The sequence below is a fragment of the Podarcis pityusensis genome, assembly GCF_964106645.2.
Source record: "Podarcis pityusensis genome assembly, chromosome: 1".
Lineage (NCBI taxonomy): Eukaryota > Metazoa > Chordata > Lepidosauria > Squamata > Lacertidae > Podarcis > Podarcis pityusensis.
The window spans coordinates 118,765,990-118,793,602 of record NC_138028.1 but is presented as its reverse complement, the minus strand read 5'-3'; the positions used below and the strand labels follow the sequence as shown (position 1 = coordinate 118,793,602).

Genomic DNA, 27,613 nt, shown 5'->3' with positions numbered 1-27,613 from the left:
CATTGCCTTTTCTCTTTGGGACCAGCCCGTACCGTTGCCCAGAACACCAAGCAAGCTCTTCTTCTCATTGTTCTTGTCCCTGATCACTAGGTTTGGGCGACATCCAGTTTTCAACATTGTGGTATATCAGCAGCTTTATACCGCAATACAGTGGTACCTCTGGTTACGAACTTAATCCGTTCTGGAGGTCCGTTTGTAACCCAAAACTGCTCATAACATGAGGCCAGCTTTTGCTAATGGCGCCTCCTGCTGTTACCGCGCTGCCGGCACGCGACTTCCGCTCACAGCCCGGGGCAAAGTTCGCAACAAGGGGCATCCTGGTTAGCGGAGCTCATAACCTGCAGCGTTTGCAAGGAGGACAGTACGTAACACGAGGTTCCACTGTACGCTGATACATCACAATGTCTGGAATGTATCGCAGCTGCGTCTTCCTATCCCCACTACCTGACGGGAAGAAGAAACAGCTGAGATACATCACCCAGTCCTACTGAGCAAGCTGGAGGGACATCAGGACTTCGTTAAACTGCTCAGGTGGGGGGCAGGAAGCGTTCTGTCTGAGCAAGTACCAGTACTTGCCAATACTGAGCAAGTACTCAGGCTCACACAAGCGGGAGGGGCGGGGGGCTTCCTTAAAGACGCAGGCAGGCAGAGCCCAAGAAGGTGCTCCCCCAGAACCTTCTTCAGCTCCGCCTGCAACTTGAGTTGGCGCAACGTATTGCCAGCTCAAATTGTCTGAAACCGGTAACGCGATCTGAACGCCATACCAGTTTCAGACGATTTATCAATATACCGACTAGGAGAAGGTCGGCTGGAGCCTGCCCTTACCTGCCCCTCACTCCGCCCCCCAGCCTGCATCCGATTGGCTAGCCGGGGAGGGGGCGGAGCGACGGTCCAGCAAACAAGGTGGGGTGTCACCCAGGCTCGGGAATTCCGGGCCGAGTCGCGAACCCTGCCCATCGCTTAGATGGATGAGTGGATGAGCTGGTAATTGCCAGCTAAAATTGTCTGAAACCGGTATTGTGATCTGAACGCCATACCGGTTTCAAACAAATAATAATAATAATAATAATAATAATAATAATAATAATAATGTATTATTTATACACCGCCCATCTGGCTGGGTTTCCCCAGCCAATCTGGGCGACTTCCAACTGAATATTAAAACCAATACAGCATCAGACATTAAAAACTTCCCTAAACAGGGCTGCCTTCAGTTGTCTTTTAACAGGTATGGCGTATATATCGCCCAGCTCTACTGATCACTTGCTTAGAGCAGATGGGGTAGTGGCAGCGAAGAGGCAGAGGAGCAGCCAGGATTTCAAGGGGTTGGCCATAGCAGTCTCGTTCCCTTTTCCTTCTTGGGACAATGCAAATACCAGGCCTCAAGACGACAGAAGATGTGTTTATGGCACCAAGTACCTGACTATAGAGGGTGGGCACTGAAGCAATGCATTTACTCTCGAGATTCCAGCAGCTTTTGGTGAAATGTCTCCAGTGCTGAACTCTTTGAAGTTTATTTCTGTGCTCTTGAATTCTTCCAGCGTGAACATTGAAGCTTGCTTTGAGTATACAGCTAGTTCCAGTGACTTCAACCCCAAACTAAGTAAGTTGCTATGATATAACGATACTTGCATATCGTTAAGTGTAGCTCCCACAACAATTTTTCCCATTTGCAAATGTGTCCATGGACCCCAATATTTTTTTATTATTATTTTTTGCAATCCCCTGTTCTGCATTGTTTTAACTTCACGTGTTCATGCAAAAATGCCTGACGTTTGACACTTGTATCCTTTCAAAGCCAGCTCAGTGGCACATCTTGCAAGGTGACCAGGTCTTAAAACTTGTTGCCTTCCTAGGTGTGTAGGTATGTTGATATGTACAGTATAGGTAGGTATTATATAGAGTAATGTAGGTATGTTTTATGTTATGAAAATAAGGTAGTGTATTATGTATGTGTACTGTGTAAATATATACAGTATTTTTCGCTCTATAGGACGCACCAGACCATAGGAGGGGGAGAACGGGGGGGGGATTCTCCCCCTCTCTGCTTAGCGCCCCTTCAGCGAAGCGGCAAGAGAAACGGAGCCCCTTCCATTTCTCCTCCCGTTCACTGAAGGGGCGCTGCACAGAGAGGGAAAACTGTGCAGCGCCTCTCCAGCGAAGCGAAGCCTGGAGAGCAAGAGGGATCGGTGTGCACCGACCCCTCTCGCTCTCCAGGCTTCAGGCGGCTATCCGCAAGCCTTTGGAGTGCAGCAGGAACTCCTGCTGCACTCCGAAGGCTTGCAGATAGCTGCCTGAAGTCCCCAGAGCACAGCAGGAGTTCCCTGTGCTCCGGGGGCTTCAGGCAGCCTCAGCAAAAGCAACGCGAAGCCTCTGGAGCGCGGGGGGAGCTCTCCCTCTGCGCTTTGGAGGCTTCACATTGCTATCGCTGAAGCCAAGGAGCCTGCATTCGCTCCATAGGACGCACACACATTTCCCCTTCATTTTTGGAGGGGAAAAAGTGCATCCTATAGAGCGAAAAATACAGTATGTATGTGTTTGATATGCTTATAAAAAAAATCTGAAAAAAATAAAAATAAAATAAAACTTGTTGCCTTCCAGGGCAAGGCAGGGAAAAAATGGGCTAATGTACAACATCTGTAAGATAGTATACCAGCCTTTCCCAACCTGGTGCCCCTCCCCATGTGTTATGGACTACAAATCCCATAAGCCCCCAAGGCAGGGATGATGGGATTTGTACTCCAGCAATATCTAGAGTGAGCTAGGTTAGGAAGGCTGAACAGCGTTGATTTCTAGCACCATTTAAACAAAGAGCAGTGAATTAAACATGGTACAACTTGTCTTCCCTTATACTATTTCTGAGGGTTCTTTTTCTTTCCACTCCAACCCCCTCCCCTCCCCTTCCCAGTTCTGAACTATACAATTGAAGTAGAAAATGAGAGGAGGCGATCGGGCTGGCCGTCCAGAGTGCAGTTTTCCGATCGACTCTCTTCCAGAGGGCAGTCTCTTGAGCGACTCTCCGATCAGCTGAGTGGGAGTGTGACTCTCCAAGGACAGAAGAAAGAAGAGTGTGTGACAAAAAAACTCGTGTTGCAGGTATGAGAAGCGCAGAGGCTTCTGTGTTTAATGCTGACCCATTCAGGTCTAGTTTCGCCAACGATACGCTTTCAGGTGAACTTGAGGTGGCCTCCAGCTTGTGGGTCACATATGAGATCCGCTGTGATTAGAAAGCTGGCTTAGGAAAACCTGTGGCCAAGTTCCTACACAGCCATGAAGCCCATTGGGCGACCTTTGGCAAGTCCGTCTCCATCAGCCTTAGCCTACCTTACAGAGTTCTTGTGAACATACAGGTGAACAACATGTATGCCAGCTATTGCGAGCTCCGTGAGTTTGCATGTTCTAATCATTGCTCAGAATAATAATTTCATGTTTGTTTCTTTAGTTCAGGCAAAAGGAGTTTGCATAATATAATAATAATAATAATAACTTATTATTTATACCCCGCCCATCTGGCTGGGTTTCCCCAGCCACTCTGGGCGGCTTCCAACAAAACACTAAAATGCAATAACCTTTTAAACATTAAAAGCTTCCCTAAACAGGGCTGCCTTCAGATGTCTTCTAAAAGTTTGGTAGTTATTTTTCTCTTTGACATCTGGTGGGAGGGCATTCCACAGGGCGGGTGCTACTACCAAGAAGTCCCTCTGCCTGGCTCCCTGTAACTTGGCTTCTCGCAGCGAGGGAACCACCAGAAGGCCCTTGGCGCTGGACCTCAGTGTCCGGGCAGAACGATGGAGGTGGAGACACTCCTTCAGGTATACTGGACCGAGGCCGTTTAGGGCTTTAAAGGTCAGCACCAACACTTTGAATTGCGCTCGGAAACGTACTGGGAGCCAGTGTAGGTCTTTCAAGACCAGTGTTATATGATAGAAATATCAAAACATTATGCATGTATGTAAGCACCCTGGGAACAAATTCCTTGCTTGCGTCCTTTGGTGTTACAAGCAAGGAATTTGCCCACCATTTCATTTGACTTAAATATTTTTTTTAATAGTCCACTAAAGGCCTCCATTGCGCTATAATAAGTTCGTCATTTTGAATGCATAGTCCTTTACTTTCAAAAGCCACTCCTCCTTCATTGGAACCTCTTCTTCTTTTCATTTCTCCGCATTTAATATCCTAGCTGCTGCTGTCACATACATAAATAGTTTGGCAATGCAAGTAGTTACTTTTAGGTTAAGTATTTGTGGGATGGCCGTAGCCTGTTGAACTAATGTGCCAGTGTTGGAAACCGAGATGTTGTCACAGTGATGGAATTGTGCAGGCTAGGGCCTTTGTGCAAGCTCAATGCACAGTAAGTTTGAAGCCAGGATATTTGCTGCCAAACCCAGCAGGGGGTTATTCTGTGTGCTAATAATTCAAATGTATGTATCTCTTAGGAAAATATCAAAGATAAACTGCGTCCAATTCCTATAACAGTTGGCGTCGCAATAAACGGCTCCGAGTCCAGCTCTCAGTCAAGGAGGAGACAAGGACGGTCGCTCCCAGAACTTCTTCCCATTCTAAATTCCAATGAACCAAGTACAGTTAATGCGGAAGTAAGTTTTTCCCTCCCTTCCCTTTCTAATCCTGAGATCAGTTCCAGCCTGATTAGTTCATTTTGCACCATGTCTCAGAAACACATAGAAAGAAGGAAAGGTTTGTCTGAGTAACAATTCAGAAATCTGCATTTGTAACGCCTGCATGCTTGTTGATGTGCGCTGTCTGTTAATCCAAAATTCACAGGGGGCCAAGCTGGTTATGAGCTGGTAGACAGATATACCGTATTGGCCTGAATATAAGCCGCACCCGAATATAAGCTGCATGTTTAAAATTGGAGGGGGGGAGAGAGAAAAAGAAAAAATACCCCAAAATAAGCCACTCCATTCCTCACTGCTCCTGGCTGCATGGGTGGGGGGAGAGCTGCGTTGAGAGCGGCCTTTCCCCTTCTTTGCTCTCTCGCTTCCCAGCCTTGCGGGGAGAGGACAGGGAACTGCACACGGGGCGGGCGCCACTTTGCTGCGCTCCTGGCGCTGTTTGCCCCGCGCTCCTGGCTGCATACTATAAGGTCGCAAATATAAGCTGCACTTTTCACAGTCAGAATTTGAAATAAAAGTGAGGCTTATATTCAGGCCAATACGGTATATACGCACAAGAGTAATAATAGGTACGTTGTCAGGCTTTTCAAACTCCTTGAAAGCCGATTCTGCACCTCGTAAATATTTGGGTGTAGAAATTTGGCACGGCACTATTTGGGTTGATTGAATTTAGGTGTCGTGCGGAAAAAGACCGAAAAAGTGGCTCATGGCACAGGATTTCTATACCTCCTCTGTTTCCTATGTGGCTGTAATTCTTTAAATTCGATGCTGTTTCAAATCTAAACTTGCGTTCGTTGTAGGTGCAGTTCCTGAAAGAAGGCTGTGGAGAAGACAATATTTGCCACAGCAATTTGAAGCTTCATTACAGATTTTGCACCAAAGAAGGAAATGAAGACAGATTTTCCTATTTACCAATGTAAGTCTTTAAGGATACCAGTTTTGAAAATAAAGTCACTTGTGTTCCTTGGAGGCTTTTCTTCCCGCCAGTCCCTAAAACCTGACTCGTTCTGTGTCCTTAGTAAGAACAACATTCCAGTGCTTGTCCTCAAAGACCAAAAAGACATTGCCCTTGAAATCACAGTGACAAACAATCCGTCGGACCCAAGAGATCCTGAGGCAGATGGCGAAGATGCCCATGAAGCTAGACTCATAGCTACCTTTCCAGATAGCTTGACTTACTCTGCTTTTAGGGAGCTGAAAGCCTTTCCGGTAAGTTCTGTTTCTGTGTAAAAAAAGCATTTCAGGAAAATGCATTGTAAACTTTATCACGGGAAATCACGTTGGTGAAACACTGGACTCCACAATGTCATCTCGTGTCGCCGTGTTATAACACACGTAAAACGCTTTTTCTTTGCTAATGTAGCTGAGTCCCAGGTGATGCAGACGTTCAAAGAACCTTTTCGTTATTTCATTTAACTCTTTGCATTGAAATATCGATCTCTTTTAACTCAGGAGAAACAACTGACCTGCGGGGCTAATCCAAACGGCTCTCAAGTAGACTGTGAACTTGGAAATCCTTTCAAGAGAAATTCTTCCGTAAGTGGTTTATTCTTATAGAGCCAATGCCTCGCGTACAGTGGTACCTTGGCTTTTTAACGTAATACGTTCTGGAAGACCGTTCGACTACCGAAGCGTTCAAAAACCGAGGCACAAAGGGCTGTTGGCAAATTCAGTTGAGAAAATTGAAAAATACGCAGCAGAAGCTGTTGGACTTCCAAGGCGTGTTCGAAAATGGAAGCATTTACTTCCGGGTTTTTGGTGTTCTGGTTCCAAAATGTTCGTCAACGGAGACGTTGGAGAACCAAGGTTCCACTGTATTTTAAAACCAGTGTTTACTCAACATCTGATAACTGAAATGTGCTCCTTTTCTTCCAAGCTAAAATCACTCCCCCCAAAAAGCTACTGTATTTTTCTGTGTATAAAACGTCCCCATGTATAAGATGACCCCTATTTTTTTTAACCCAAACGTAAGAAATTAAGTTGTTTAGCTTTTTGGGATGGGGTGGGGGAGGTCACTTCCGCCAATTGCTCACCCGCCTGCCTGCCACTGCCGGTTGCTTGCCACAGCCACTGCCGATCGCACACCTTGCCGCAGCTGCCAATCGCCTGCCCACTTGCCACAGCCAATCGCCAGGAAGCCTTGCCGCAGCCACCAGTCACCCGCCCAATCGCCGCTGCCAATCTCCTGACTGCTGCTGCCATTAATCGCACGTCCCCCCTCTGCATTCACTATATAAGACAACACCCAATTTTTGCCTATCTTTTGTTAAAGCAAAAAGCATCGTCTTATACATGGAAAAATACGGTATTCATTAACCATCTAGTCAGGACAGAAACTTATAATAGCAATCAAAAGTAATGTGAAGGAGCATCTTACAGTTGATATGTCAAAGAAAAGATCGGAAACAATGAAGCACAAAATTAGGGCATTATATTTATACCATATGGGACGTGAGTGGTGCTGTGGCTTAAACCACAGAGCCTAGGACTTGCCGATCAGAAGGTTGGCGGTTCAAATCCCCGCTACGGGGTGAGCTCCCGTTGCTCGGTCCCTGCTCCTGCCAACCTAGCAGTTCGAAAGCACATCAAAGTGCAAGTAGATAAATAGGTACCACTCCGGCGGGAAGGTAAACGGCGTTTCCGTGCGCTGCTCTGGTTCGCCAGAAGCGGCTTAGTCATGCTGGCCACATGACCCGGAAGCTGCACACCGGCTCCCTCAGCCAATAAAGCAAGATGAGCACCGCAACCCCAGAGTCGGTCACGACTGGACCTAACGGTCAGGGGTCCCTTTACCTTTATTTATACCATAGTAAACAGAGCAACCCAAACCCCGGCCAGGCATCGGGGGGCATGATGGATTGGCATAGCCATCACTGCAGCTGCAGCCCTGTTAACTCATGCCAGCCAAAGTGGGAGGCAGGAGAGACCAAAGCTGCCTCTGGGGCACATAGGTCTGGAGCTGGCATGGTAATCAAGTGATGGAAGTGGGACTGGCTCCTGGGTCTGTCTCCATCCCTGGAATGCCTTGTAGGAAAAACAGGGATTCTCCACCCTTGGAGTGATGGCAGAGCTCTTCCCTCTACTCCAGCTTGTTGTCCCCTGAACACCATTTTTTAAAAAAAATATAAACATCTTTATTGAAAGTTCATAAAGTACATAATTATATGTGTACTAAACATGGTGAGACATAAATAAAAGAGAGAGAAAAGAAACAGAACCCACGTAGAAAGGAAAATAAAGGGGGGGACCCAAACTATACTTTAAAGGTAAAGGAACCCCTGACCATTAGGTCCAGTCGTGGCCGACTCTGGGATTGCGGCACTCATCTCGCTTTATTGGCCAAGGGAGCCGGCGTACAGCCTCCGGGTCATATGGCCAGCATGACTAAGCCGCTTCTGACGAACCAGAGCAGCGCACGGAAACGCCGTTTACCTTCCCGCCAGAGCGGTACCTATTTATCTACTTGCACTTTGACGTGCTTTCGAACTGCTAGGTGGGCAGGAGCAGGGACCGAGCAACGGGAGCTCACCCCATCGTGGGGTTTCGAACCGCCGACCTTCTGATCGGCAAGTCCTAGGCTCTGTGGTTTAACCCACAGCGCCACCCGCGTCCCAAACTATACTTTACAAGGTTGTTCTTGTACTTCACCAGATCTTAACCTATTACAGTATTTGTAAGAATGGATTCCAAATATCATTGAATTTGTCCAGGGCAAGTCTGCGTTCATATGCAAGTTGTTCATATGTTGTGAGTTTGTGTAAGTCTTCAAACCAATCGTAGAAGGGAGCCGCATTTTTATTTTTCCAATTATCAATATCAGTCTTTTTGCTGTGGTAAGGGCACGGAGAGTCCATTCATATTGCCCTTTCGTAAGGTTCCATGTGCTGGGTATATCATTCAAGAGGGTATTTTGCTCTGTAAATGTAAGGCTGTTCCATACAGTTCTGTTGATAGTTTCTGTTACCTTCTGCCAAAAATATTTCAGTATAGGACAATGAAAAAACATATGTGGCCTAAACACCTTGCTGAACATTTCAGTCAATTCAAGTATCTAGCCAATGACTGCCAGCCCCTTGAAACATCTATCAGAATTACCTATCTAGTACATAAAGCAAAAATTGATATGTCTCTAATATATATTAATCACTTTGCATTTATCCCATTTCTCAGGTTACATTCTACGTGATTTTAAGTACAACTAAAGTCAATGTCGATACCAAGGACTTGGACATTAATCTGAAATTGGAGACGTAAGATTTTTTATTTTTTTTAAGTATTAGTTGTTTTTTCAAATGCTTGTAAATATTCTGAAATGGTTGTGACTTGGTTGTGAATGTGGCGTAATTATGACATGGAAATGGTTAGTGGTTTTAAAAACAAAGCAGAAAAAACAAGTGTCCTTTTGTTTCCTTTTTGTTGCAGAACAAGCAATCAAGTTAATTTGGATCCAATTACCGCTAGTGCTAAAGTAGTTATTGAACTGCTTTTGTCACTCACAGGGTAAGTGTCTTATATTTAGCATAACAAATCAATGCTAGAGACAATCCTTTTGTGATGGCCATTAAAATGTGATGTTTCTTTTAACAACAGGGCGGCTAAGCCTGCCCAGGTCTACTTTGGAGGCAACGTCATCGGTGAAAGCGCTATGAAATCTGAGGAGGAAATTGGCAGCTTAATAGAATATGAATTCAGAGTAAGTTTATATATATATGAAGGAATAGTTTTAGCACCTTCATTATACATCTTTAGGCGCAAAGCGAAAACGTTCCTTTTCAACCAGGCCTTTGACTTGTTGACATCTGATGTCTTTTTAAATGTGCAGATGTGTGTGTGTGTTATTGGTTTGTTGTTGTTCTTCCTTTTACAACGTATTTTGTTTTGTAATGTTATCAGGGCCAGATTTAGGTTTGATGAGGCCCTAAGCTACTGAAGGTCACGGGGCGCTTTATATGTCCAGCTGTCCTTTGTCAACAACAAATTGTTGCTGTTTATGTGTGTTGAATATATGGTAATTTATGGACCTAATAGGTATCCAAAGCCATTTGGACATGTTGCCGTGCAACCAGTCCATGCAGAATGTAGGCACCCTATATATAGAAATGAGCAAACCAGTGATATTTTAGGGAGCAGGCTAGCAGGCGGGGCCTATTACTTACATCATAGGAACCCACACAACACAAAAAACTGTTGCTGTATGTAGGTTTTATTTTATTTGTTTTTTATCTTATGTTTTGGAAATGTACATCCAGATTTTTTCCCTTTAACTTTTTGGGGGCCTCCAAGAGAGTGGGGCCCTAAGCTATAGCTTGTTTTGCTTATACGGAAATCCGGCCCTGAATCTTATGTTGGGAACTGCCCTGAGATTTGCTGATGAAGGGCGGTATGCAAAAAAACCACAACCAATATCGATAATGTCTTGTTGCATGAGAAAATGCATGTTTGTTTTGTTTTTAATATTCTTGACAGATAATTAACTTGGGCAAGCCGCTGAAAACATTTGGCACAGCTTCCTTGGACATCCTGTGGCCAAAAGAAATCAAGGGAGGCAAATGGCTGCTGTATTTGGTATCTATCAACTCCAAAGAGTTAGGAGAAGTCCAGTGCGAACCTCGGAATGAAATAAACCCTTTGGGAATTAAGGTAAATAAGCGTTGCCTGTCCGAACATTGCAGGGATTTATTGCAGCTCTTTGGCAACTGGAAGAAGGCTGTATGTTGTTGTCTTTGCAAGAGTGCCTGAGAAAAAGTGCATATAGGAAACTGGGTGGTGATGCTGCTGCTGTATATACTTTTGACAAACCTGCAGAATTCAGTTCTCCTTCATAAATCCTGCTCCAGCTACTCAGTTGTGTTAAACTTTTAAATCTTCTGTAGCAGGGGTGGCCAACTCCCAAGAGACTGCGATCTACTTACAGAGTTAAAAATGAGCAGTGATCTACCCCATTTTGGGGGGTTCAGGTCATAGTTGCTGAGCTTTTTTTAGGGGAGCTAAAGTTGTTTAGCTTCTTTGTGGGGAGTCTGTGATCTACCACAGACGTCCCGTGATCTACCGATAGATCACGAATATACCTGTTGGACGTGCCTGTTCTATAGCACACTTTCTTTAAAAAAAGACCCGACTGCATTTATATCCCTGTTCATTTTTATAGATGTCTCGAAGTTCAAGGACAAAACGTCAAGTCGCAGAGAAACAGACAGAGGGTGGCAAAAGCTTTTCTTTGTTTTCAGAAAGAAAATATAAGACTTTGGTAAGCATTTGCCTTAACCTGTTACCAGCTGCTTTGTATGCCTCTCTCTCCCTTTATTTTCCAAATTAGTCCCTTTATTTTCCAAATTAGTCATCAAGTATTTATGCAGGGAGATATTAGGCATAAAGATTTTGAATTCCTGTTGAATAATTTTATTGAGTTACATGTAACACGTATTTTAAAAATAACTGTTGTTTTGAAATTTAAAGGATTACAGTCGCTTGTCACCTTAAAGATGACCACTTTTATCTGGACATAAATGTTTGCAGATTAGAGGCCAATTTATTAGTGGGCACTAGTCTGTGACAGTTTACGTCCTAATAAAATGATCCACAAAGTAACTGGCTGTGTTTAACTATATAAATTCTTTATACATCATATAAACATAACTCTTTTCACATTATCTAACCGAGTAGAAGCAATAAGGACCAACATTTAGAACAGGAAATACAACTAGATCAGTTCTTATATACGTAATGTCCAAATAGAAGCTTTTGTGTTCCACGTATGTATGAATGAATCAGATGTGAACCATACTTTCCAAAGGCAGATGTGGAACATTACAAAGAAAAGAGAATCTTTTGCAAGTACTGCTCCTTAAAGTTGTTACGTTTGACACTTGTATTCGCTAAGACATACGTGGAACACAAAAGCTTCTATTTGGACATTACGTATATAAGAACTGATCTATTTGTATTTCCTGTTCTAAAAGCTTTCATTGTTCCTTTTGGCTGCAAAACAGCACATTTGGCAGAAACATTGGGTATTCACCTTAAAAGTATGCACTTAAAAAAAAGTTTTGCGTATTTAATGCAGGAATGTAACAAGGAGGCAAACTGTGTCACCATAAGATGCCCACTACAGGGACTGGACAGCAAAGCATCTGTTGTGTTGCGTTCAAGACTATGGAATAGCACTTTTCTAGAGGTATGCTCTGTTAACTTGTCTTAGATAGATTCCCTGTTCAGGGAAGTTTTTAATGTGTGACATTTTAATGTATTTTTAATCTTCATTGGACGCTGCCCAGAGTGGCTGGGGAAACCCAGCCAGATGGGCGGGGTACAAATTATTATTATTATTATTATTATTATTATTATTATTATTATTTGGACCACCTCTTTTTATCTGACCTAATGCAAATCTTTTTCTTTCTTTCTTTCTTTCTTTCTTTCTTTCTTTCTTTCTTTCTTTCTTTCTTTCCTTCCTTCCTTCCTTCCTTCCTTCCTTCCTTCCTTCCTTCCTACCCTGCTTTACCAGGAATACTCTAAAATGAGCTACCTAGACATTGTCCTCAGAGCAACCATCAGCATCGCTGCGGCAGATAACATTAAGCTGGCAAACGAAGCTACTGATGTGAGTCTGTGACATTTCTTTTGACGATGGAGGCCGTACGTTTCCGTAGGCAGGGAGGGAACTGTTCCTTCGGGCACGAGGCACGCAGCATGTTCAACAGGGAATATACATCAGTAAGGAATCCTCTTTCAGCCTGAGGGCGGAATTCCCTTCTGGCTGATTTCCCAGGGGCCACATATCCATGGTGGGTGGGGCCAGGGCAAAAGTGGATGGAACCACAACTGTAAATCTCAACTTTTTACAGTGGGCTGATTTCTGCTCACACGCCTTGGACCATCTGACCATCTGGGTCCCTTCTAACTCTACAGTTCAGTGAGTCTGTCCAACTCGGCCCAGGCAAGCAGGAAGCACTGTTGGTAGTGCGAGGATACAATCCAGCCTGGCGAAAACACCTGAGGAGGCTGCATAGCAGGGGGAGTGAGAAGGGTGTAGCCTGGAGAGAGGGGGTGTGGATGGGGAAAGCCGGATAGAGCTGCTTTCCCCCCCAAATAATATTTATTATTTTCAGTAAATAAGCATAGTAAAGAAAGAAAAGATTAACAATAATAAAGACAAACAAAAAAGAAAAAGAAAAAAGATACATACAACATATTACCACTTAATTAATTAAAATTAAGTACCATCCATCTTCATAAACATAGTATTTGACTTCCTCGAATCTCTTCCATCCGAATTTCTGAGTAATTATATGTAGCAGTTTCCAATATCAATGTTTCAAAAGACCATATCACAGTCTTAATCATATTACATAGCTTTCCTTATTGTACATTTTCTTATTTATAAATTTAATTCCATTTTAACCCTGGCCTAATTGTTTCTTTAAAGTGATTACATATCTTTAATATTACAATATTTATTCAAGTAGTCTTTAAATTTCTTGATAGAGCTGCTTTTCAGGGCTGCATTTGCCCCCACCCCACCGAACCTAAGATTTTCCACTTTGCTATAGACCACGGCTTCCCAAACTCGGGTCTCCAGCCGTTGTGCGGACTACAATTCCCATCACCCCTAGCTAGCAGGATCCAGTGGTCAGGGATGTTGGGAACTGTAGTCCAAAAACAGCTGGAGACCCAAGTTTGGGAAACCCTATTGCAGACGATACTGAGCTAGGCAGCCCGATGGACCTGCTTGGGTATAAGATAGCCTTCTTACGTTCCTACTTTTAGTTGCTAGTAATAAAGCATCTGAAAAACGGTTTAATACTGTCCACTATGATTCCATTGCTCAAAAGGATGCAGATTTTTAAAGTTCAACACATTGTGCCCAGCTATCTTCTCCACTGACATGTATTTTCCCGATCTGTAGGTACGAGTGACTGTCTTCCCTGCAAAGACGGTAGCTCTGTATAAAGGGGTTCCTTGGTGGATCATCTTAGTAGCTATTCTCGCAGGCTTGTTAATGCTTGCTCTGTTGGTATTCTTGCTATGGAAGGTGAGTTGTTTTACTAATATGCTATTTTAATATGTGCTCCACACATCATGGGGGTTGTTGTTTTTTTTACAGATGGAAAGATACCACCATCCACTTAGTATAGGGAAATGTCTTTCCTTTGGTTGAGATGTTAAGTGAAACAACTTGCCTAAACAAGCAAGTAGTAGGGGGTAAAAAACCAGTTTTGATGTTATAATTATTTGTGCCGAAAAATACCTGGTGATAATTTTAAACTCATGTGCATTTTGTTTTTTGTAGGCTAGCATTTATCTTCATAAGATGTCAAAATAGTATTTAGAACATGAAAATTAATTTTGAGACTGTTATTAAATGGGGAATCAATTCCTAATTTTAAAATCAATATGCATAGACATGACTCAATCTCATTAGGATTGAATGTTGGCACTGAGGCTATTTTTTTTAATAAAGGACAGAATTCTGAAATTAACCAAGATCATAAAGGACACCACATGTAACGCTAAGCCAAACCATAGCTTAGCACGACCAATCAAATGTCCAGATTCCTGGAAAGAATATCATGACTGCCGTGTTCATCTAATACTGCTTCTGCTGCACTGCTGTGAGATAAGCTATGGTTTGGCTTAGTGTTACATCTAAATCAGACCTGCGGTTTATCTCCCCCAAACCACAAGTAGCAAGCCATAGAATAAACCTTGACTGCTGTTCATGGTTTATCTGCAGCATGATAAATCTTGAGTCTAGATTTGGATGCAACCAAGCCACACTATGGCTTATTTCACGGCAGCATAGTAGAAACAGAACTGCAGGAAGTACAACGCAGCCACAATCTTCTTCCCAAGAAACCCACAAATTTTCCTCATTTGTGCCAAGCTATGGTTTGGTTTAGCTTTTTTCTGTATGAACTGGGCCAGTCTCTTTCATGATCTCGGTTCGCTTCAGAATCCTGTCCTTTGTAGATATGTAAAAATAGCCTAGCATTATGTGTGAACCAGGTCACCATCTTGAGATGTTTTTCACATATCTACATCTAAACACGCTCTGTGTGTGTATGTGTACATGAATGTGCTGCCCCTTGCATCAAAGGATAATTGATAAGGATTTCAGCTCACTACCTAATGGACCCAATCATTCTCCGTGTGAAGCGTGTTGCCCAGGTGTATGGGGATTCCCATAGGACTCAATATGCCACCCTTTCCACTACCTCAGTGTGCAGGACGATGCCGTGTGCCAAAAACCTTACAGGAAATGGGAGGTTCATGGACACCTCCCACAGTTCTTCCTCTCAGTGCTGTTCAGATTAGTTGAGGTCAAGGTGTTGAGTTGCCCACACAAAAAATGGGACACAGAAATTCCATCAGAAACCTTTTTATACATAAAAAAGGGGGTCTTCACAGTCACTCCCTCTTTAAAACACCCGTTTGATTTCTCAGAAAAGTGAATCAGGTTTTGTTTTCTGCTAGAGAAAACAAACATTATGTGATTTCAACAGTGCCAGCCTCATACACGGAGCATTTGTATCCGGTTCCCCGTATTTTTTAAAATTAATGTTTGCCAGCCTGCTGATAATGTATAATGTATATAACTGAAGGGTGAAAACAGCAAGTGACAAAGCCAGCCATGGAAAAGTCCTACTGCAAGCAAGTCAGCTTCAAAGGTTATTGTAGAACTATGACATAATTGGATGGATATTTTACCATGCACATACATCTGGTTCACCTTTTTTTTCTTTTTTTTTCTTTTCACATTAGTCCGTAACATTGACTAAATGCCTTGCTTCCTTATAGTGTGGTTTCTTCAAGAGAGATAAGAAAGATCATTATGATGCCAAATATCACAAGGCTGAAATCCATGCTCAGCCATCTGATAAAGAGAGGCTTACTTCTGATGCATAGTATTGATCAACTTCTGTAATTGGTAATTGATCAGTTTTTTTTGAATTTGTTAGCTGCTGCGGGACATGCTTTTTGGTTGTGGTGGCTAATGACTGGAAGCTTGCTGCATCTGTTTCCATTAATTGCTGCGTTTTCAAAATATCAATTTGCGCTTGCTTATGTCGTTTATAACCGTCTCTCCCTCTCTCAATGCACGAAGACGCAAATCCTTTCGTCAATTATTTTTAACAGCTGTTTACTTGTGCGTTCTTCCTTGAAATTCTGAAGGCTTTCTGCCTAAGGATGGCAATCCAGCTTCTCAACATGTAGGCTCATGATCCAGGTGACAGATTGTGCCCATGGAGCTATGTTATTCTGCTGTGGAAAAAAAGGAAATGTTCAAAGGAGTCCCCGGGCTCCGTTCTTCATTGAGAAGATGGGTTCTATCAGGAGCAAACTAGACATGACATTAAATGCATCTGCACGCTTCAATATGCAGATTGTAAAAAAAGTGGAAATCGAATCATCTGGAAAGAAGAGGGGATGATAGATAGATAATTTATTACGGTCAAAGACCAGGCTGCATAACACAGTAAAAACAGCGTTCTTAAAGATAAAATATTCAATCAGAGCAGATTGCAGCAATAGCTCATGAGTTAAAACTGAGATATATACATACACCCGTACAACTGAGATTTGGGCTACCATAAAAATTGACCCTGAGGCACCCCAAAGGGCGACTTCAGCATTTCCCTAGTAAGCTATTTTATTCTAGAGGATGATCTGTGCCTACAAATCTGGGCGCAGAATCTGGCTACCAGCCAGGTCGTCTTGTGATCTTTGCCTAGATCGGTGAGCCTCTTCAGCAAAGGATCAATGGTGTCTCTACGAATCTCAACATAAAAAGGACACCTAAAAATATATATGTTCGGGGCTTCCTATTTCCCCTAATGGAGAGGGGATGATAATTGTCAGGATCCCTCCGTTCTCCGAAGTTGTTCACCTTGGGAGGAAATCCCTCGCTGTGATTCCTGCACCCACCCTGGCCAAAGCAAATGTGAGCTCCAGAAGAGGGATTTTCCACAGCAAAGGAGGAATTAGTTAAATTACCCCTCCCCACATGCTGCAATCCCAATAATGATCAGTCCTAGCCCTATGGCTGCTATATATAATTTTTAATACCTTCACATTAAACTAAATGCAAAAGTTGAATGTCCTATATAGTTTGGCCCAGTGGCAAGCTTTCCCGAAGGCCACCTTGCCCAACCGCAACGGATCTTTCTCTGCAATATGCAATAGAGGGTTGGATGTGCCCTAGATTGAACTCTGGATTCACATGGACCTATGAGGATTTGACATCCTGCCCCATGTTAATGCGTGTGGATCCTAGGACATGTCTGAGAATCCTCTGCAAGGTGCTGGGATTCTGTAGCTGCCTTAGAGGTAAACTGCTGTGGGAAGGGAAATTGTGGAGCCAAGCTGCCATTCATTGGCAAGCAACAAGGAGCTAGGTAACTCCAGCTCGCTCACCTAGATCTAGGAGCATTTTCAGATGTGAGGCTTGGACAACAGCCTTGGAACCTCCTGTTCTGTTTTGTTCGAATGTGAGTTGATAGCATGAAAGAGAAAGCAGGAGAGACCTGAATAGAAATGAGCACCCGTCCCAACTTTAGGTTTCCCACTGAAATGTGAAGCAAGAAGCTCTAAGCTTGTGTGTGGGGAAAAATGGTTTTCTTGCACCGACTGTGGTGCAAGTTTTCATGTAGGTAGTTAATGAAACTATTAGAGGTGGTTCATTTAAACCTGCCTGTGGGTTCTTTCAACATTAAAAACAATCGTCACTATGGCATTAGCATTTTAAGGTTTTACTTCCCCAATCCATCACATAGTTAAAGCTGCAATCCTGTACCCATTTACCTAGGAGAATGCTCTGCTGAACTGAGTGGGACTTTAATCTGAGTAGACATGTATACGATTGCGGTGTGTGTGTGTGTGTGCGCGTGCGTGCGTGCGTGCGCGCATGTGCATCTGGACTGTGGGCTGTGATTGCAGTCCACAACAATTAAATCAATGTGAGATTTGACATAGGCTTCAATATAGCATGAGCCATACCATATATAGATTGTAGGATTCTACATATGTTTTGCTCCTGCGCTCAGAAGTTCAATAGCTCTATTAACCACTAATGCATGCCGAAAGCCTTTATTGCTGGTACTGCTTTTTCTCGTAAAGGGCTGTTCTCAATTTGTCAATTTCTGTGGGAAGTTTATGGTAAATTTTGAACTTCTGTTTTCTATCCTTAAATATGCATTTCTCCTCTGAAGCTTGCCTTCTGCATGATGCCGTGTGCTGCTGCGAAACCTGAAGTCATATTTAAGTGAATATTATATTCTGCTTGCTGGATTGCCGGGACAACCACTTTGATCTTTAATGAGCAAAAGCATTACCTCTAAAAGAAGCTGAAATGAGTCATTTGTCAGACAAAACGAGCATTTATCTTAGGTTCTGAGTCTGTTGAACAATCTCAAGACTCAGGCACTGAGGTGAGGGGTGGATCCAGAGGCCTATGAGCTCCTAATAATAATAATAATAATAATAATAATAATAAATTATTTATATCCCGCCCTCCCCAGCCGAACCCGGGCTCAGAGCGGCTAACAACAATAAAATAATACAGTAATCTGGTGCCCAGTTACCATGAGTGAAAAATCGGAGGCAAGATAATGCCTGCGGATGTTTGTGCTAATTCCCTGTATCCATTGGTGGTCTTCAGATCTCGTGAGATTTGCAGAAACCAATCAGAAGCACCATTAAGCAGAACATTCAACATGATGAACAGTGAGATGTCAGCCCCAGCCAAGCTCAGCTTGAGAGACTAGAGAAAAAGGCCCTTCCTGCGTGGCATGCACTCTCAAGACCGGCAGGTCCCTACGTTCCTGCAGGCATTTCTCATACGTAGGCGAGAGGAACCAGCAGGGCCTGTCATTAGAAAAACGGGACATCTCAAGGACATTGAGATCCCAGGGAAACTGGTGATGAGATTTACAGGCCCATGGGAGTAAACGAGTTAGGCTTCTGGCCTCCAGAGTGCATACCCTGTTTCCCTGAAAATAAGACCGTGTCTTATATTAATTTTTGCTCCCAAAGATGTGCTAGGTCTTATTTTCAGGGGATGTCTTATTTTTCCATGAAGAAGAATACGGTACACGTTGAACCAAAAAAAAAAAAGGAAATTTATTACCTGTACAGTGGTACCTCGGGTTAAGAACTTAATTCGTTCCAGAGGTCCGTTCTTAACCTGAAACTGTTCTTAACCTGAAGCACCACTTTAGCTAATAGGGCCTCCCGCTGCCGCCGCACTGCCGGAGCACGATTTCTGTTCTCATCCTGAAGCAAAGTTCTTAACCCGAGGTACTATTTCTGGGTTAGCGGAGTCTGTAACCTGAAGCGTATGTAACCCGAGGTACCACTGTATATGGTACAACGCCTTATGGTAGCTTCGGGGGCCTTATATTCCGGGGTGGCCTTCTATTACAGCGAGAGGCAAAACTGGAAGTAGGTCTTATTTTCGGGCGATGTCTTACTTGCAAGGAAACAGTAGAATAAGCAAGGCTACCCCCCCCTCCCTGCAGTGATGGAAAACAGTGCCTACAGGGCATTTCTCTCTTGTGTATTATTAATTATTTGTCTCTTGTGTATTATCAACGCATGCCCTACTGTCGTGTCTGGCGGCTGCAAGTAGAAATCGGGCAGCTGGGGGCGAGAGTCAGCATTCATACCAAGCTAGGAGGGAAGACACTGGGAAGTAGCAAGACTGAACAGCCTCACTCTTCCACCGAGTAGGATGTAGCTTTGAGGCAGTCAAGTGGTGAGAGGGGTGCTTTCCACTTCTGGTTGCCCCCAGCCTTCTGTGAAGTGAGAAGGCTGATCCCTTCTCTCCCTCCCAAAGTTCTTTAGAAAAGTGGGGAGCCTTGCATAAGAGACGTTTTCACTGCTGGATGCCTTTCGACCTGGTCTTCATCCCCTTACTTCATCCCTTGTGAACCCTCAGTTTGTGCTAGAGCAGGCATAGGCAAACTCGGCCCTCCAGATGTTTCGGGACTACAACTCCCATCATCCCTAGCTAACAGGACCAGTGGTCAAGGATGATGGGAGGTGTAGTCCCAAAACATCTGGAGTGCCGAATTTGCCTGTGCTAGAGAGTTGGGTTTTTGTTTTTTTGGAGGGGGGGAAGAGTTAGGTTTCTGCCTTTCTATCCAAACTGGCACAAAGTGAGGTGCCATTCCCCATTCTGCCCGCCTCACCCCCAAGTTCTGATATGCAGAACTTGAAATCAATACTTGGCTCTGTTTGTCGCTTAAGAAATTCCTCACCACCACCAGAGACCATATTTGTGAGACCTTGGCTCTACAGGGAACTGTTTTCATAGTTTACTAATATAGGATTATTAATCCAGAAGCCACAAACTTACCTTTTATCTTGACAACATACAGAGTATAACTATGTTGGCTCAACTTTTTTCTTTTCTTAAAAAAAGTATTATTTTTATAAGGTAGATTTGAGATTAATGGAAGTGATTTCTATCTCCCTGCTTGGATTGCGCTCTTTGCCGACTCCTGCTGCTGCTGCTGTATTTGGGGGGCTGCATTTTGCCTGTTCTCTTTAAAGGAAGGCTTGTCTGTGTTCTGCTGGCGCAAGGACGTAACGGCACATCTAACTCCTATCTTGGATTTCCTTCCCCTACAGTGTGGGTTCTTCCAGCGTTCCAGGTACGATGACAGCGTCCCACGCTACCACGCTGTAAGAATTCGGAAAGAGGAGAGGCAGATCAAAGAAGGAAAAACTAAAGAGAATTATGCAAAAAAACAGTGGATCACGAAATGGGATGAAAACGAAAGTTATTCCTAGGGATCACCCCTGAACTGAAGGCTCATTAAAAAAAAAAAAAGTGTATTTGATTCACATGATGGAAGGATGGAAGTCCTATGTAGAGAAACAGCTGCCTTAAAAAAAATATTGTTACTTCTATACGAAAGCATTTTTTTGTTTTACAGACCTAACTTTGAAGACTGCTTAAACCAATCTACATGCCTTATCTAAAATGTCCAATGTTCAAAAGCCATTTCAGTTTTAATCGAAATTATCAGGCAGGAAAGGAAGAGGGGAGAGAGTCTGTAGAGGGAAAATAATCTCAGGCTGCTCTGCCTCTGTCTGGAACGGTTGAGCCAATTGTGTGGGAGAGGCGATTGTCCAAGAGCTAAATAGAAATGAAGTAACCTGAGATATGTGGCTTATTAGAACTCTCCTGCGAGAATTTGAAGTGTGCATTAGTTCGAACTGCATGTTCGGTCCTGTCTCAACCTGGCTAACCTTCTTGCCCTGTTTTTCTTGCATACCTGAGCAGCTAACCTATGAAAGATACTATGATCATTTCCCTAAACATGGGTGCTCTTCAACATTTCAGTTCATTGGCCTTTTGTTATTTAAATCTGTGTCTCGGTGGAAGGGGATATTGCCTTGCATGGAATGCAACGTCACTTTTTTTGTGAGGAGAGTCCAGCCACACAACACTACACAGACACATATACGGTATGAGACTTGAGTGTGACAGAGTGGCATTGCCTACCTCTCCCATTTGTGGTTGCAACTTCCCAGTGGTAGCAAGCCAAGCATTAACTTTGGAACATGCTTTATATTTCCTGGTTTTTAGGGGCATCCCAGCCCCCCAAAAAACCTGGAAGATACTCTCCCTTACTCTCATGCCTATGGAATCTGGTTGTAAGTATTCACTTGCGAGAGGCACTCTGCAAATGGTCGCAAGTTTATTCCTTCCCATTTCTAGGATTAAGCCATGGCACTGAAAATAGGTTGTAAACTTTGATGGGAGTCTGCTAAAATCAAACCTTTCATTTTGCCCATGTAAGTGAAGTAACGGGTTCTTTCATTTTGGGGGGAATGTATGGCTTGGATTTTCAAAGGCTTTTTTGTTTTTTGTTTCGCAACAGAAGCAAACGCTTCCCAACATTTTGTCAAGCTTTCATACATTTGGTTGGTTGTTGGGTTTAGTTGTTTTTTGTTTCTGCCAATACATGTGTATGTGTTCTTGTAAAAAAAGAAGAAGTAGGCATTCAAGAACCGATGCAAATTGGTGTGGCTAAATTTCTAAAGGAGAGGTGAAGTTTAGCTTTGTCTGGAAGTCATATTCATGCAAAAGCCATTCCTTCTGTCTGTGAATATATGGAGAATAGGGGATGTTTCTCAGTAGTGAGAGCATGGCGCTTTGCATGTGTTTAAATAGGGTTGCCACATGACCCAAAGCTGGTTTTTTTTAAGCGTTTCTTAAAAAACGCTTTTCCCCCGATTCATTTTGCCACTTAAGGAAAAATCCACCCTGACTCCATTTTGCAACCCAATTCCCGCATGTGTCCACGGAAAACCCGGACATATGGCAGCCCTAATTTAAAGGCACTCCATCCTTTAACTACTGTACTGATCCTACTGTGGCAAAGGGAGGGGAGTTTTAAAATTACTGCCCTGCCACCCGAAAAATCACCACCCACCAACATGCATAGCGGCATTGACATGTGTACGTCAGGTAATTTTGAAATCTCCAACAGTGCAATCGTATACACATCTACTCAGGAGCAGGTCCTGTTGAGTTCCATGGGTCTTACTCCTAAATAAGCATCTATACGATTGCACCCTAAATCTGCTAATTCCTTGTCCTAACTCTTGTGCGCAGCCATGGTAGCCAGCATTATCTTAAAATGTGCAATAGGCCATCTTTCAATCATGCTTTTTAAAGATCAGTTTGTGTGCCCCTGTTGCTCACACCAAATATACACAGGTTTGTTTTTCAAAGCTTGAATATTGGTTGTACTTTTTGTATATACTGTAAGTCATTCCTATATATTTATTTTTACCATAAATCTTTGTCTTTGACTAACTGTTAAGCCAAAGATTCTTTTTTTAATGAACTTTAAATATAGTGAGCAATAGTGTGTAAGAGTTCAGGGTTTAAGACATTTTCCACCAGATGTGCCAATTCTTAAACCTTTGGATATCAACGACTAAAACATTCTTGTAAAATCCTTCTTTATACATATTTCTGATTGTGTAATAGAGGAAGTATTGTATCTTCTGAATAATTTGTGCACTAATGCATACCTGCAGATGTTTTATCTATAGAAGTTTTATATGACTAACTTATGTGGCAAGTGTTCCATGGGTGGGTGGGGGGACACGAGGGGGGAGGTTTTCTAGCTCTGTATTTCTGTATTTGCAACAAGATCAACTACTGCAAATGTTATCGCACTTGAAACAAAGGATAAGCTACGAATAAATTTAACTATGGATCTTCACCGGTCCAATTTAAGACTACTGACTAAATGTCCTAAATACCTAAATTTTGATTTTAAGAATAGTTCCATACAGTTTGATACTTGTGATTGTAACCAAGGTATTTGCTGTTGTTGTTTTTAAGCTACATCTCTATATATTACAAAAGCCCTCATTGGTACTGATTAAGCAAGGATCATAAATGTGCTGTAACATTTACTATATATGAAATATCAACAGAAGCTTTAGTATGTGCAGATAGTTTGAGATTGGGTGAAAACTATGCAAACCTTTAAATATCTATCGTCAGGAACCAGACTCTATATGTCTTACAGTTACACTACAAAAAAATAAAATAAAAATAAAGCGCTAGCTGCTGGTGATTATTGTCCTTTCCAAGGCTGTCAAGTTCAACTTCTTTCATTCCACCTTGATCTGGGATCACTCAGTCAGTAGAGCATGAAACCCTTAATCTCTAGAGTCGTGGGTTCGAGACCATGTTGGGCACAAGATTCCAGTGTTAAGAGCAGTAGACTCGTAATTTGGTGAACCGGGTTCGCTTCCCCACTCCTCCACATGCAACTGCTGGGTGACCTTGGGCTAGTCATACTTCTCTGAAGTCTCTCAGCCTCTGTGACAAACACTCTGTGAGGTGTTTGTTGTCGGGGAGGAAGGGAAAAGGAGAATGTTTGCCGCTTTGAGACTCCTTCGGGTAGTGATAAAGCAGGATATCAAATCCAAACTCTTCTTCTTCCTGCACCGTTGCAGGGAGTTGGGCAAAATGCATCTATTTTCCAACTCAAGGCTTCATAGAATCAGTCTTCGGACAAACCAAAAAAAAGAAATAAAACTCTGACCACACAGTTTATATATAAAAGTATTTTTTTCCAAAAAGCCTTTAAAAAAAATAAATATTTAAACTTATTATTGCCAAATATTTACCAACTCTGGTGCCTCGCAACGTATTCCACCAAATACTGCTGCTTTGTCTCAGCTAAACAGGGTCTCTTACAAGAGCCTCATAGCAGCACTTCTTAAATCATTATTGTTCAGGATCCCACAGCTATGGGCTTTGAAACTTGAAAAGGCAGAACTTTAAAACACTACTGCATCTTCTCATTTAAAAAAATAATAATAATTCTGGTGCCTTGTCAAAAAAAGGGGGGGGGGCAAATCCATAGGCAATGCTAAATTAGGGCTGGTCTTTATTATAAAGTGTCATCTCAAGTCACGTCACTGGTATATATATTCATTTTATACATTGTCGCTAACATCAAATGTTAAATCACGGCTAAAAATCACCTGTGGATATTTGTATAAAAAGTGTGAAATAAATTTTGTATGAAAAGCTCTTTCTGTGATGGTGTATTGTATACAACTTATACATTTTTTATTTCTGCAAACATGTAACCCATATTAAGTCTGGTTAGGGCCACTCCATACAGTATACAGCAGAAAACACAAAATCAAAACAGCTAAATTAAAAAAAAAAAAAAAAAAAAACACTTGAGATTCAAATTATAAAATGCTTGGCATAGCAAAAGCTATACTGTTCTCTAACCGGGGTATTTATGATTGTAGAGGCAAATCAAGAAAACCTATTAGTTTCAGACTCGGATTTAAACCGATTCCACCACTAAAACAATCTAAAGGTAATTCCTCCAATGGAGGATGAGATTCAGGAATCCTTACTATACTATAGAAAACTATACTTTCCTGTATTAAATATAATTAAATTCATAGATTATATAATTTAGGCTGCAATCCTGTTCACACTTACTTGGGAGCAAGTCCCATTGAACATACTTGCTCTTGAGTAACAATGAACAGGATTTTCACTGTCAGCAACTCTTAACAAAACATACAGAATTGTCACAAAAAAAGGATGTTGGACGCATGAGTTGCTATGTTACACAACGTGCTATACAATCAAAATAGAATAAGGGGCCGGGCCAAGACAATTACACCAACAAATTTTCTAAAGTGTTTAAAGTACAGTTTATTCCTAGATTAACTTTTATAATTTTCATATTGTATAGAAAGAAGGACATTTCCAGTATGCGCAGGGAAATATCACAAATTATGCTATGACCCTGGAAAGAAATGATAAGGGGATGCGCAGTGTTGAATGTGGACCACAAAATTCTACCCTCAGTATTAGCAGAACGATTAAAACCATGGACTTTTTTACGCACAAAGATCAGTTAAATGTTTAAAACAACCATCAGCTGAGAGAAAATGAGGGAAATTAGTGTTGTTTCTTTGGCTGATCGACAGTAGGCTGTTGTTGCAGAAAAGGCTTTTAATACAGCAGAGAGGCATTTTTATGAGGGAAGCTTTTGAGGGAACACTGCATGGGACCAGTTCTGAGAGCCTGGGTAGATTACATAGGGCCACTTTGTTTAGGATTCTGAAAAATGCTAAATTTCACAACTCGGGGGAGGGGAGGGAGGTAAGGTAAGGTTATTGCCCATTTTCTCATTGGAAGGAAGTCCTAGCCAATTTAGCCTCAGCCTAAATAATGCAATGGATGAACATTGCCAAAAATTTCTGTGAAATCAAACGCTTTGGGAAAAGATAGAACGAATAATTCAGGGAATTATTTGTGACTACTTTACCAGAATCAACAAGCTTGATTATTAAATATTTTCAGGAATGCAGCAAATGAGGACAATAAGGGGCTGGAGGGCAGGAACAAATCTTTGCAAAAAATACTTGAGTTTTTTTGGAAATTGTTGCTGGGGGAGGGGGGAGCCTGGTCATGTCAGAATTGACACAAATTTAAAAGTGCAGGCAAGTCATGGAGTTCTGAAGGGATTAAAAAAAACCCCATGTATTTTGGAATTATAAATATCCTCAGGAACATGCCTGACTGGAAATCCTGCCAGTGTTGGCTGATTATTTCCAAAAGCCCTTGTTTATACTTACGATCTATTCATTTATAATTTGCAGGGATTTCCTGTATTTAGAACTCGCTCATTTCAATTCAACTTTTAAACATTGCTTTTGTATGTTCTTTTGTACATTTCTGTTTTCTTACAAGTAAAATATTTTTTAAAGTCCTGCTTAAAAAAAAAATAGGAACCTCCTTACACAGTTTCAGTGGAACGTTATTATTTTTTTGTAAAGACAGGCATGGCTAGGTTGTTAGACACACCGCTATTAAGGGCCCATCATTTTCAAAGAATTGTGTTAAGGATTACGAAACTTAATCCTATACATGTGCATGTGAAAAAGGATTGTAGTTTCACTAATGACAGATCAGGTCCCATGCTGTCATTATACCATTGCATTTGGGAGTTCCAGCCGGTTACACAGCTATGCATAATATACTTATTAAATTAGCATGAATAAAAAAACAGATTTTACATGTCCACAATACAGTGGTACCTCGGGTTAAGTACTTAATTCGTTCTGGAGGTCCGTTCTTAACCTGAAACTGTTCTTAACCTGAAGCACCACTTTAGCTAATGGGGCCGCTGTGCCGCCGGAGCACGATTTCTGTTCTCATCCTGAAGCAAAGTTCTTAACCCGAGGTACTATTTCTGGGTTAGCGGAGTCTGTAACCTGAAGCGTATGTAACCCGAGGTATCACTGTATAGGAAGCAATTCTGTCACGCTGATTCTACATTTGACAGTTCAGGCAGGTCTCTTCAGCGACCAATAAATGGAAGTGGTGTTTGAGAATCAGCAGCCACTACCAAAGGGAGGAACCAACACACAAATTCATGAAAATGGTAGTTATGCAGTAAGGTGTGAGTCTACTGCACTGCAGAAAACTAAGGCCTTTTCACAGAATGTGTATGTATCAGCTATGCAGTACTCAGTGTAGTGGATGGGGGGGGGGGAAGTACTCAGTAAAACATGCATTATGTTTACTAATAACTAAGATACTGACCAGGTTGGGAAAGTAATCAAAAAAGCAGACTTCAATGGAATAAACTATCCCGAAAGAACAGGCCCTGCTACTCAAAATTAATCTTACAATACAATCCTACTCTGCTGAGAAGCGATGTCCAGTGAGAAGTAAATCCAACTGGACTTGCTCTCCGATGTGTATAGGGTTGCATCTTTAATAATGTGCTATAGATTCCAATTCGAACCGCTGCAACGGGGTGAGCTCCCGTTGTTCTGTCCCAGCTTCTGCCAACCTAGCAGTTCAAAAGCATGCAGTTCGAAAGCACGCCAGTGCAAGTAGATAAATAGGTACTGCTGCAGCGGGAAGGTAAACGGCATTTCTGTGCGCTCTGGTTTCTGTCACGGTGTCCCATTGTGCCAGAAGCGGTTTAGTCATGCTGGCCACATGACCAGGAAATCTGTCTGTGGACAAACGCCAGCTCCCTTGGCCTGAAAGTGAGATGAGCGCCGCAACCCCATAGTCGCCTTTGACTGGACTTAACCATCCAGGGACCGTTTACCTTTTTTTTACCTTATAGATTCCAATCCTGTCTGCCAGAACCGATTGCTCTAATTAGCGTAGTCAAGTCCAAAAGACAAGGCTCCCACAACTGTAATAGTTAGTGTAAAAAGGGCAGTATCTTCTATATTTTCTTTTGCATTGCCTTTTATGTAACTGATAACAATTCATTAGCACTGTTCTGTTTTGCATCTGGTCACCCTACTCCTAACAGTCCTCACCAAGTTCTCTTTTTAATCATGATTGTAAGCATGTTTATGCAGCAGTCCCAATGAATTCATGTTTATTCAGCAGTCCCAATGAATTCAGTGGGCCTTACTCTGTAGTAAGTAGACACATA

At 42.4% G+C, this 27,613-nt stretch overlaps 1 protein-coding gene and 1 long non-coding RNA gene across 3 annotated transcripts in view; one reads left to right on the top strand and one right to left on the bottom strand.

Annotated features, from left to right (window-relative positions):
• Nucleotides 1–24,208, top strand: part of ITGA6 (integrin subunit alpha 6) — a 66,785-nt gene extending 42,577 nt beyond the window's left edge. The window contains exons 11-26 of one of the 2 annotated variants that reach the window (XM_081023585.1): nucleotides 1,542–1,603; nucleotides 2,909–3,096; nucleotides 4,437–4,595; nucleotides 5,435–5,550; nucleotides 5,654–5,843; nucleotides 6,087–6,170; nucleotides 8,805–8,884; nucleotides 9,057–9,134; nucleotides 9,225–9,327; nucleotides 10,101–10,274; nucleotides 10,783–10,881; nucleotides 11,698–11,808; nucleotides 12,139–12,234; nucleotides 13,540–13,665; nucleotides 15,432–15,561; nucleotides 20,265–20,501. In XM_081023585.1, coding sequence (XP_080879711.1) covers nucleotides 1,542–1,603; nucleotides 2,909–3,096; nucleotides 4,437–4,595; nucleotides 5,435–5,550; nucleotides 5,654–5,843; nucleotides 6,087–6,170; nucleotides 8,805–8,884; nucleotides 9,057–9,134; nucleotides 9,225–9,327; nucleotides 10,101–10,274; nucleotides 10,783–10,881; nucleotides 11,698–11,808; nucleotides 12,139–12,234; nucleotides 13,540–13,665; nucleotides 15,432–15,539 — 1,774 coding nt within the window. In that variant the 3' untranslated portion in view covers nucleotides 15,540–15,561; nucleotides 20,265–20,501. Of the gene's footprint in view, nucleotides 1–1,541; nucleotides 1,604–2,908; nucleotides 3,097–4,436; nucleotides 4,596–5,434; nucleotides 5,551–5,653; nucleotides 5,844–6,086; nucleotides 6,171–8,804; nucleotides 8,885–9,056; nucleotides 9,135–9,224; nucleotides 9,328–10,100; nucleotides 10,275–10,782; nucleotides 10,882–11,697; nucleotides 11,809–12,138; nucleotides 12,235–13,539; nucleotides 13,666–15,431; nucleotides 15,562–20,264 lie in introns of both variants that reach the window. The other variant, XM_081023584.1, reaches the window with a different exon arrangement.
• The window catches only part of LOC308458739, a 395,423-nt gene that overhangs the window by 124,628 nt on the left and 243,182 nt on the right, over nucleotides 1–27,613 (bottom strand). The gene's annotated exons all lie outside the window — the stretch shown is intronic.